This window comes from Amaranthus tricolor, chromosome 13 (genome assembly GCF_026212465.1).
Source record: "Amaranthus tricolor cultivar Red isolate AtriRed21 chromosome 13, ASM2621246v1, whole genome shotgun sequence".
Lineage (NCBI taxonomy): Eukaryota > Viridiplantae > Streptophyta > Magnoliopsida > Caryophyllales > Amaranthaceae > Amaranthus > Amaranthus tricolor.
In genome coordinates, this window is record NC_080059.1 from 4,531,450 (window position 1) to 4,542,312 (window position 10,863).

A 10,863-nucleotide genomic window follows, 5' to 3' on the forward strand; every position below is an offset into this window, starting at 1 on the left:
GGTATCAATCTCACTATATATACAGCCGAAAAAAATAGTTAGACGACAGAATACCCAGCAAAAATCGCTTGGGGAAATGGTAGTACATGAAACTAGTTCCTAGAGACAAATTGAAATCACCTACTGAATCCTACATCCACCTGAATCTTCTCCTCGACGAGTATTACCATATGCCGACAATTCCAGGAGGTCCATATCACGATCTGTGAATTTTTTGCAGAGAGATCATACAATAACGATCATCCAAAAAGGGCACGTTAAGTTATACAACTAAAACACAAGTTTTCGCCTTATCAATACCTGAAACTCGGCAATATGAGCTCCTTTGTATGAGCTCTGCCCGGGATATGTCAGTCCGATTCCCCTTAGAGCGATTAACAGTAGCCTGACAGAAAAGTACAAGATCAATGTCGTTTATAGTGAGAAGAATATTAGGAACAAAAATTTCATTCAGACTACCACACCAACATCGACATTATCACGTTACATAGCATGCTACACTTGCAGTTCTGTGTCCCTCACTCTTGGAAATGTTTGCTATTATTCGAACACAAGAGAGGAACTAAGGACTCTGGCAGGTATATCATCGAATAAATGCAAGACTTTGTGGTATATAGATAAGTACATGAATATTTCCGTAAGCACAGGACAGAGAAAAACTGAGATCTGTACCTGTAAAACTTGACAATTCTCCAGAGTACTCTTTCCACCCTGAAAATAATAGAATATGATAAGAAATCACCGATATATGATTAATAAGACACAAAAAGTTCATATAAGGTTCACAATGAAACCAAGTTACAGTATGGATGTAGCAGCGAAGCAGTATATACGCGTCCGATACTATTTTCCAGATTGCATATATAAATGTGACACATACACTTATTGTAGGTGTAAGAATGCCAAAGGTGCTATGGAATATGAGAATAATGAGAGGAAACACTTGTTTAGACCTAAGAAACAACTTAATATTAGGCAAAAGGTATGCATTTTTAAAGCTCTAATAATATTTTGGCAGATTTAAAACTGATATACATGAGGCGACAGAGGCGAGGAAGGCGCACCTCTTGGTCGCCTCCTGGTCTACGTTGTGCCTTGCCCTTGACTCTTGGAGGCGCTTTGGAGCTCGCCTTGGTGCGCCTCGCGCCTAGGCGCACCTCGAGCGTGCTTTTCAAAACATAGCTTGTAAGATCTGGTCCAGGCTATCCCCTGGTTTTGTTTGTGTCCAAGCCGGACAATGTGTGGAGGATTTCTGCCATAGAGAACCTGAAATGGAGACATTTTGATAGTGAGCTGTGGAGATGTTTATAGCAAAATTATGCCTTATGAACCCATTTGAGTCATTTGGACCGTTCCTTAGGAGTTAGGATGGCCATTGATTAAGCAAAGGAGGAAGGTTCCAAGGGTCTTATTGATTATCTCAGACAGCGCAGCAGTTTGAGGATGGAAGGCAGTATTCCTTCACAGTAGTGTGTTCTGCAGGAGAAACAACTTATGCCAAAAATGCCCGGAAACAACTTATAGCTATCTTAAATTATAGTGGTAGGCAACACATGTGGCCTCACAGATTCTTTGACGAACCTTGCTGCTATTGACATTGATGTCAAGGGATGTTTTAGGTAAACAAAGTGTGCATACTTTGTAAGTCTGTCTACCTCTACCAATAACACCAAATTGCTTTGCCTCTATTGTTGTTTCCTTCGCTATATAATTCACTAGTGTGAATGTGAAGTTCTGTTGGTACTTTGAATTCACCCCATTCACCTACTTCATATTCTTGCCTAAACTTCCTTGAGCAACTGCTCATTCCCAAGGTTTACTCAATTTCATTCAAGATGATCATTCTCTTATTACAACTTATATAGGTTTATCGCTATCAAGCTTAAAAACTTGGCTAGTTAGTTACAACATCTTCTAAAATGACCTCTTAAATATCAGGTTCACACAATAAATTTCCAAGGATGCTTCAAATACTTTTAGCCCATATTCCAGAGTAATGGTGATATCCAACAAAATGTGACCATAATATCAACTATGGATGACAAAAATGGAGATCAGCTACTAAGATATTATGTGATTGATGTGTGTCCTTAAAGCTAAAGTGCAAGTTTAATCAAATGACTATTAGACTATTGCAGAAAGAAATAAGTAGCGGAAATGTGAATGCTTAGATGAATGAGCGGACATACTACGAGGGATAGAATTTGAAACAAAGATATAAGAAAGGCTTTATGAGTTACAAATATTGGGGAGAAAATAAAAAAGAATCGTTTAGAATAGTTTGCACATGTGCAATGATAGTGTTAGTGAACTAATAAGGTTTGATAGTCGAAACTTGAGGGACTTAAAAAGAAGAAAAAGAAGACCAAAGATGACCTAGAGGGCAAGAGTATAAAAGAATTTGATGGATTTAGATTTGCAAGTTGAGATGGTATCTAATAGAAATAAACAAAGAAGAGGAATTTGGGTAGAAGTGCACTTGGATACTAATACTTGTCCTAATTCTAAACAATGGTTTGTTAAATAGGTTTACAATTAGATAACCTTATCCTTATCTCTTAAATTTGTTATTATTTGTTGGCAATTCCTTTTCTTTCTTCTCCTTAATTTAGCATTTTGTTCTCCTAAATTTTGGTAGTTTCAATAGTTGTCATACATGCCATGATTCACCACCACCTCATCTATAATAAAAAAAATTTATATTTTTGGCCGAACATAATGTGTCGTCAATATCAAAAGAATGATTGTGTACATATCCTCTAATGCGAATAAAATTATTTAGTTTGATTATTTCCCCGCGTTAATAAATAAAATAATACTCAACAGTCCAAGCAATACTTTATATAGAGCAAGGATACATCATCTTACAAACTAGAAGATCGTGCATAACTAAAAAATGAACATTGGGAATGCTTTGTAAGAGCATGATAAACCTAACTTTATGCCAACAAACCGTACTTCTGGCTATCACATGCTCTCACAATCTTGATTAGTCCAAAACCACCATATGGAACACACACCAACATTCCTTCCCTTTGGCCATGACAATGTATTTAACCTATGTAGTACATAGTGTCTGCAACAACAGTCACGAACTTAAAGAGCAAGAGCACGCGTATTCTAAATACATAAATTGTAAATCATTGTTCACTAGCGATATGAATCAAGAATTTAACTAGCCACCTATTTTAACATGTTTCTCCACAAAAATACAAATCTATGTCATTTAAACCCTTCAGCCTTCAAGTATCAAATAATCTATTTCAGCTAGAGCAATCTATGGATAGTTATGGCCTAATGGGCTCAATTTTAAAGTTTTGATACGACAGTTTGCTAATCAGTCTTATGTATGGACTCAAGATCTTACATAACCTAACTCTCTTCCATAGTTAAAGCAACAATCTTGCAATTTTCATCCAAGCCCTTCTTCAGCTTCTTGGGCACATAATCATCATTTTGTGCTGGACAAGATCGTCAACATACACATATACCATGGTGCTTTAGTCTTCACACACCTCACAGAAAAGAGAATAGACAGGAAATCACTCTTTGAATAATTGCTTATACCCATGATGTGTGGGAAAAGCTCTTAACCAATGTCCATGTCCTCATCCCACCCTTTTTCTTGGTGTCTTGATGATGTTCCTCTTAATATGTCAAAGAAAATTGCATTAAGAATTTATAGGCTCTTGGTAGAGGCCTCCATCAAAGAGGGCATGTTACTGCATACCATTCCCTGGTCAAGTAAAGTACCATCTTAAAACCAAATTTCAATGGGTGGGATTGCCCACCATCTTATTACAACAGCAAAACAGATACTATTGTAAAAAGCTCAACATTGTTACAGCTCCTAACAATGAAGATTGGAATTTGATGAAAAGTTGCTCCTTTTCTTCTAATAAACATTGATTACTAGCAATTTAAGTTAAATTAAGCAAAATTCGACAACACAACACCAACATTATATATCATATGAAAATCAACCAAACAGCCAGAATAAAAAAAACTCAGGAAAACCCTGTAAAGAAAAAAGGTAAAATATTGAAAGAAAAAGAGGGTTTGTTTAAATAAAAAGTACCTTGGAGTAAGGAAGAATGTGATCATAATCATGGCACAAGCAACCAGGGCAACCAACAAGCTTCCTAAAAACAATATTCCCAAGTGGGTCTCTCCTCCAACGACTTGGGTCTCTTCCTTTCACTTTCTCCGCCTTCTCCCAACATTGTTGTTTCACACTGTAAGGAAAACTTCGTGGGTTGTATTCAGAATTGTCAGCGAGTTGAATTTCTTCAAACTCAGTTATTAACTCAGTTGCAGATTGATCTATGAGTGAAGCTGAAGGAGGAGAAGTTTTGGAGGTGCGTGTCCGTAGTGAGGATGATCTGCTTCTTGTTGAAGATGTGGAGTATTGAGCTCTTTTCACCTCGCTTTTTGGTCTCATTTTCTCCATTAATAATTAATAATGTGTTTGGCTAGGGTTTAGAACTCAATTTTTCGCAAAAGGTTTATTGAAATTGAAATGGAAAGCATTCTTGAACATAATTGAAAAGATGAGGCGGATGACGGATTTGCGGTCACCGGTGATTAAATAGATGAATGACTAAAGAGTCATGACAAGTAGAGAATTGACGGCGATTTATAATATTGGCAAATTATTACGTGCAAAAAATTGATAAAGTGTATTTTAGATATTTTGATTTATCTATTTTGTTTATTTTATTGGTATTTGTTCTGTTATTGTATGGTGATTTAAAAATTATAGTGATTGATTAATTATATTTTTTTTATCAAAACAGCTTATTAGGCATTTTTATCTTATTTTGATATAAATTGAGGGTTGGTTGGTTAAACCATCTAATATTAGTGTTTGGTAAATTAGCCGGTTGAAAACAACTTATTATTATGAATAAACTGTTTTTTAGCAAGTTCTTCATAGCAACGTGTTCAAAATTAGAGGATAAAATTAGTTGATCAAATCAACCAATGTAATCAACTATCAGTTATTTGTCAAACACCCCAGAGTCATTTCACGTAACTTTCAGTCTACCTTTGTAATCAAAAAATGCACAAATTCTCATACGAGAGTATGGACAGTTTCATCTCAACTGGTCTTATTTAGTGATCACTTAAAATTTTAAAATGATAACTTATAATCGTAAAGTAATTACTTAGAAAATGGGTTGATTTCATGAGTAAATTTTATGATGAAATGATCTCATACAAAACTTGCTGATAAAAATGATATCTAATCATGGATAACCTAATAGTTAAGAGTTTTCATTGTTTTTACTCTTGCGGATTGTAATAGAGGGTTCAATTCTCAATAAAAGAATTAAATATATCTCCTCTAGCATATCCCAAATTATATAAACAGATTTTTTACTCAAGATGTTGGCCAAGTTACTCATACGGAAATCCACATTAATAATTGTAACCTATTGTCTATTCGATGAAATTAAATTTATATTTCGATTATTTTAAAATTATCTCACTTACCTGTAACAACTTTGAATGTCAATGACGATAAACTAGCCAGACATCTAACATTATAAGGAGCGGAAGTAAAGTTAATTATGAGCGTGACATTGTCGATTTGAGTTGCATTTATACATATACAATGGGCCAATCAAGGGTTGAGTCAGACTCAAATAAAATAGACCGGGTTGGTGTGGCTCAAATAAAAATAATAAGGCTCTATGGATCGGGCCTCTTGGCCTGCTCCAACTCGGCTTGGCACGTTTATAATTTTGTTTATCTAAATTTCCATTGAAATAAGCATGTCATATTAAATACATTGTCTTATAATTTAATTACTTATTTTTATCATTTATAATCAGACTATTGATTGTTATAAATCTATAGTAAATCTATAGTAATCCAAATAAAATAACAATAATAACTAAGGTTTGTTTAAAGCCCATATAGAACCTGCTTTTGGCCATTTCATTTATATAATAAAAAATTCATTTAAACACCGATTCATATAAACCCCAACCCGTTAAAAGCCCGTAAATTTACAAGTTGAATGCGTACCTCCAACGAGCCACTAGCGACAAAGGTGTATTTGTATTGATGACGAAGATCAAGATCAAAATGTCACGACCTCCATGCCATAAGTCACCCCTTGGTAGTCTATGTGTACCAACTCGAGCTTAGCTATACTGTGTTAGCTGCTGTAACATATGATAGTTTTTAGCTAGGGAATCCATGTCCATGCTCGCGGCCGCGGGCTCTATTGGATGGCATGGATGCCATTTTCAATGATTAAGTATCATTCGTAAATTCTGTAACATTGACACTACAAAACTGAAAATACTACAAAGTAAGTAATAATAACAACAATTAAGAACAACTAAAGAAAAATAACAATAACAATAAAACAACTTTATTAAAATAAACCATAAAAGTAAGTCAGTAACAGTTATGAATGGTATCATAAATGATGTGACTTGAGTGTACAATTAATGTGTGCATTCATGTGTGACTCTTGGGATGGAATCCAAGAGTATGTTAATGTGGGTGATTAAGTTGTTAACTTAATGATTGTAGTATTTAAGTGTAATTTATTGTGGTGAAGTATTCATGAGAATTATTGGTGTTAATGGTGATTAATGAAGAAGTGCAAAGGGTCTTGGTAGATGCAATTTGCTCGAGCAGAAACTAACAGAAGAAGTCTGAGGGTCGCTCGACCAGCTTGCTGGACCGAGTGAGCTCTTGGATTGGTCGAGCGGTTAGACAGAATGCATCCAGAAGTTGTATGTAGGTCGCTCGACCGAGCGAGCTCTCTGTTTTGGTCGAGCGGTTCCTCTGATATGCCTAGGATGCTGGTTTTCGACCTTTCATGTTCTTGGAGCTATTTCATATCATTCATTATTCAACATTAAGTATGTATTAAGTGAGCAATTATTATTAAGTACTCTTAGACCTTAGTACCATAACTAGAGCTCTCATACTCACTCAAAGAGAATCATCAAACACAACCCCTAAGCCAAACACATAGCCTTTTGATTTTATCTCTTACTCAATTGTAATACTTCATTTGTAAGAGTGTTTTATACTCCTTTTGATATAATATAAACAAGAAACTACACAAACGGAGGACGTAGCCATCATCGGGTGAACCTCCTCAAATCTTTGTGTTCCTTTTGCTAGTTTTACTTTATCAAATATTGTTTATTTCATTGTTATTGTTATCGTTCATCAAAGTTCTTAGTATTGTAGCGATCTTGGCAAATGTTTTCAATCAACAATAGCACAAAATTAAGGAATTTTTTTTAAAAACAATAAAATAAACAATCTGAGTGAAGTTTTCATCAATCCAATTTTGATAAATAAATAGTAAAAGGGACAAAAACAATAAGGGAAAAATGGTTACTTTAAGTTTGTTTGTGTAGAGGAAGAAGTGGAGGAAAATTTGTTCTAACTTGCTCCAAAATCGAAAAGAGAAGCATGCAAATAGCATCAAATAAGGGAGGAAATTTTTAGATTTTTAAAAGAATTTAAGAGGGAAGAAAAGGAGTTTTAAAATAGAAAAAAAAAATTAAATATGTTTTTTTTTTGCCATATAAACCCCCCATACTATCAGCTATTCTATTTGATTTAATACTGATATTGTGAGCTATTTTGTAGCGCTAAATATTTAAGCGGTTATTCACTAGATATAATCATTAACGATATCTATAATTTTAAGTTGGAATGGAATTGTTGTAAAAAATCACATAGTAATCCTATATGTACCGTATTGTCAAAATTACGATCTGCTAGCGGTAAATTAAGAGTTTAAGGTTTATTATTAACATTACCTTGGATGAGTTTAATAACGTAGTTAATTGTCACTGGTTATTTCTAATCCCACAGAGCATGCCCCGTAACCGTCGCACAAGATTGCCCATAGAGACAGAGTTGCCTACGTCTGCCCAGTGACATGGCTAAGAGGCACCTTCCCTATAAGGTAGTAATTCTAATTGTTTACTTCTTGCCCCATTGACACCCAAATATTTACTCTTTAGGTTATATTGTGCTGTTGAACGACAAACAATATTCACTAGCCACTAAATTTTGCAATAAGTCTCTTGGGATCTAAGCACCAGCGATCATGGCTCGGTCAAAGAGTATGGACACAGACAAATAAAACTAATGAAAACAAACAAGAAAATTTCTTATTTCTAGTTAATGAAAGAATAAAGACTACAAATGTTTATGTAGCTAAGTTAGAAAGAGAAAAAAATATTATCTCTAACTAACCTAACAAACTTAAATGTTATTGACAAGAATAAATCACGTGGCAATAAAGATGACTACAATTCTTGATTCTCAATAACATCCCCCTCAAGTTTGGGGTGGTGTCAACCATACCAAGCTTGGTCATGAGAGGTTGAATTTATGTCATTACACATGTGATCTGTAACCCCAATATCCACTATCCATTTTAATTGATTATGAGAGGAAATTAAACAACATGTACCTGCAAGATTACTTGAAGAGTTCATCTCAGATTGTTCTAAAGTGTCTTTCTTACCAAGATAATTTAGGAGATTTGTAAATTGGTCTTCACTTAAAGCCAAACTGATTTTCTTTGTGATTATCATCTATACCTTCTTCACCATGTGCAACAATAACAAATTTTTTAGAAGAATTGGATTTGTTTTTATTAGGGTAGCCATGGAGTTAAGGAGTTTTTGAATGGTGTTAAAGGAGTTTTTCTTAGAGTCTATACATGTGGGAAGAAGAGGGTGTACCAAATCTGCCTTCAAAATCTTTCCAAATATCACTTGCCGTCTTTAGATACATTGCACTCTTTGCGATTTGCCTCTCAAGGGAGGAAATTATTCATTCTATGATCATGTTATTACATCGTTTCCACGCTCGTTCATCTTTTGCGCCTTCGTCGGGCTTTGGTAGACAACCGTCTATGAAGCACAGTTTATTTTTTGCATCAAGTCCTATCATCATGGACCGCTTCCAATCAGAGTAAGAAGTTCCATCAAAAATTATGGATACCAATTTGGTAATTGCAGAATTCGAAGGGTGTAAATAGTATATACTTCCTAGATTTTGTGTTTGATCAAGATCTTGATTGGTATTAACCATGACTTCATGATTGAAATTTGGTGTTTGTTTAGATTTTGAATCCAAATGTCAAAGAAAGAAAAATTGTCTACAAAGTACTTGTACGTGTTTAAAGAGTACTTCGTTTAGGTGTAGAGAGAACAAACAAAAGAATAAACTCAATAAAAGACTTGGCAATGGAATGGTTTAGATATAGGAAGAAGAAGCAGAAAGATTTAGAAAAAATAAACGTCCTGCTCTGATACCATGTAAGAATATGGACACAGACAGACAAAACTAATGAAAACAAACAGGAGAATTTCTTATTTCTAGTTAATGAAAGAATAAAGACTACAAGTGTTTATATAGCTAAGTTAGAAAGAGAAAAAAATATTATTTCTAACTAACCTAACAAACTTGAATACTAAAAACAAGAATAAATCACGTGGCAATAAAGATGACTATAATTCTTGATTCTCAATAGTATGGTTTAAAATGACTAAAATAATTTAGAATTCGCCTCAAAAAATGTGTATGTGGGCCCATTGAGCTAATTAACTGGAAAATATGTTCAAAGTCATTTTGAATTTTGTATGTACTTCTATAACCTAAGACTTTAGGATATAAATTTAGAAAGGTATTCTAGGTTTATCCTTATAAATATCTTACAATGTTTTATATGAAAATTCTATACTATGATATTATGGTACAACTACACCTTAATATTCCAAAAATATAATGTTGTAGAGGATAGTATACTTAGTCCGTGCCTACAAATGTCCTTTAGGTAAAGAATTATGAAGCTAAAGGTCTACTTAACCTGATTTATGATATTTAGTCAATTTTATTTAAATATTAATGATTAATTGCAACTGATTTTTAATGATTGTAATTAAAATTTAATGTTCAAAACTAACTTTGATTGATTTCTATTTATTCTTAATATATTTTAATTATAAATAATCATATACTTTCACCAACATAATAGTAATAATAAGAAAAAAACTAAAAACTACCTATTCCATAGCACCTTTTGCAAAAAACTACATAATCTAATTTTTTTTGCAAAAAACTACCTTAAATGACATAAACATTTGCAAAAGACTACCTGATGACGAAAGCAGTTAGCTGACCAGCACATGTCTCACGTGATTTACTTAAGACATTGATTTTCCCCAATTAGTTAGTTGACATATGATTTTCCCCAATTAGTTAGTTGACATAGGATTTTCCCCAATCATTTCCCCGCTCCCATTAAAATCATAAGAATCCTAATTTTTTCTCTTTCCCTTTCGATCCCCAATTAAATTATGGCTTCTCACTCCAAAATATCGAAGGTGGACAGACTAGAATTGGAAAAGCTGACCCAACTCGATGTCCCAGTTAAACCGTAAGTGATGAGATCCAAAATGACCGACCTAAATCACAGACCCAAACATAACCCGACTCAAATGGACCCAAACTATATTATTAGATTTATTTCCTAATTATATTTTGCATTTATTAGATTTATTCATAAACTTCTATAATTATTTGTATAATGCAATAATTAAACATATCTGGAAAAAAAACCCGACTCGAGTTGATTCGATCAGACTCTGTGATACGAAATGCACTTTTGTCTTTCCTTCATCTCTTTTACTTTGATGTTTTTGCTTTTATAGTCTACATTCTGCATCAATATATGTCTTCTATGGTTATTTACACGAGAATCCTTGTATGCATCATTTAAGTGTTCTATATGTTGCATGCTGTTTACTTGATCAAATAAAATTCCCAACTTAAGCAATAAAAACAGCTCATTTATCTTCCGGA

At 33.8% G+C, this 10,863-nt stretch overlaps 1 protein-coding gene across 2 annotated transcripts; it reads right to left on the reverse strand.

Moving 5' to 3' along the window:
- On the reverse strand, positions 1-4,595 carry LOC130797560 (uncharacterized). Of its 2 annotated transcripts, none has more exons than XM_057660177.1 (4): positions 4,079-4,589; positions 673-711; positions 301-385; positions 1-203 (listed from the first exon to the last, which is right to left on the reverse strand). In XM_057660177.1, exons 1-4 carry the CDS (start codon positions 4,448-4,450, stop codon positions 121-123), a joined length of 579 nt encoding a protein of 192 aa, XP_057516160.1. In that variant the 5' UTR covers positions 4,451-4,589; the 3' UTR covers positions 1-120. The 2 variants fall into 2 exon arrangements, 1 of the variants encoding a protein (XP_057516160.1); XR_009038892.1 differs by lacking the exon at positions 1-203 and adding an exon at positions 1,065-1,266 and having other exon boundaries at positions 4,079-4,595.
- Between the last annotated feature and the right edge of the window lie 6,268 nt (positions 4,596-10,863).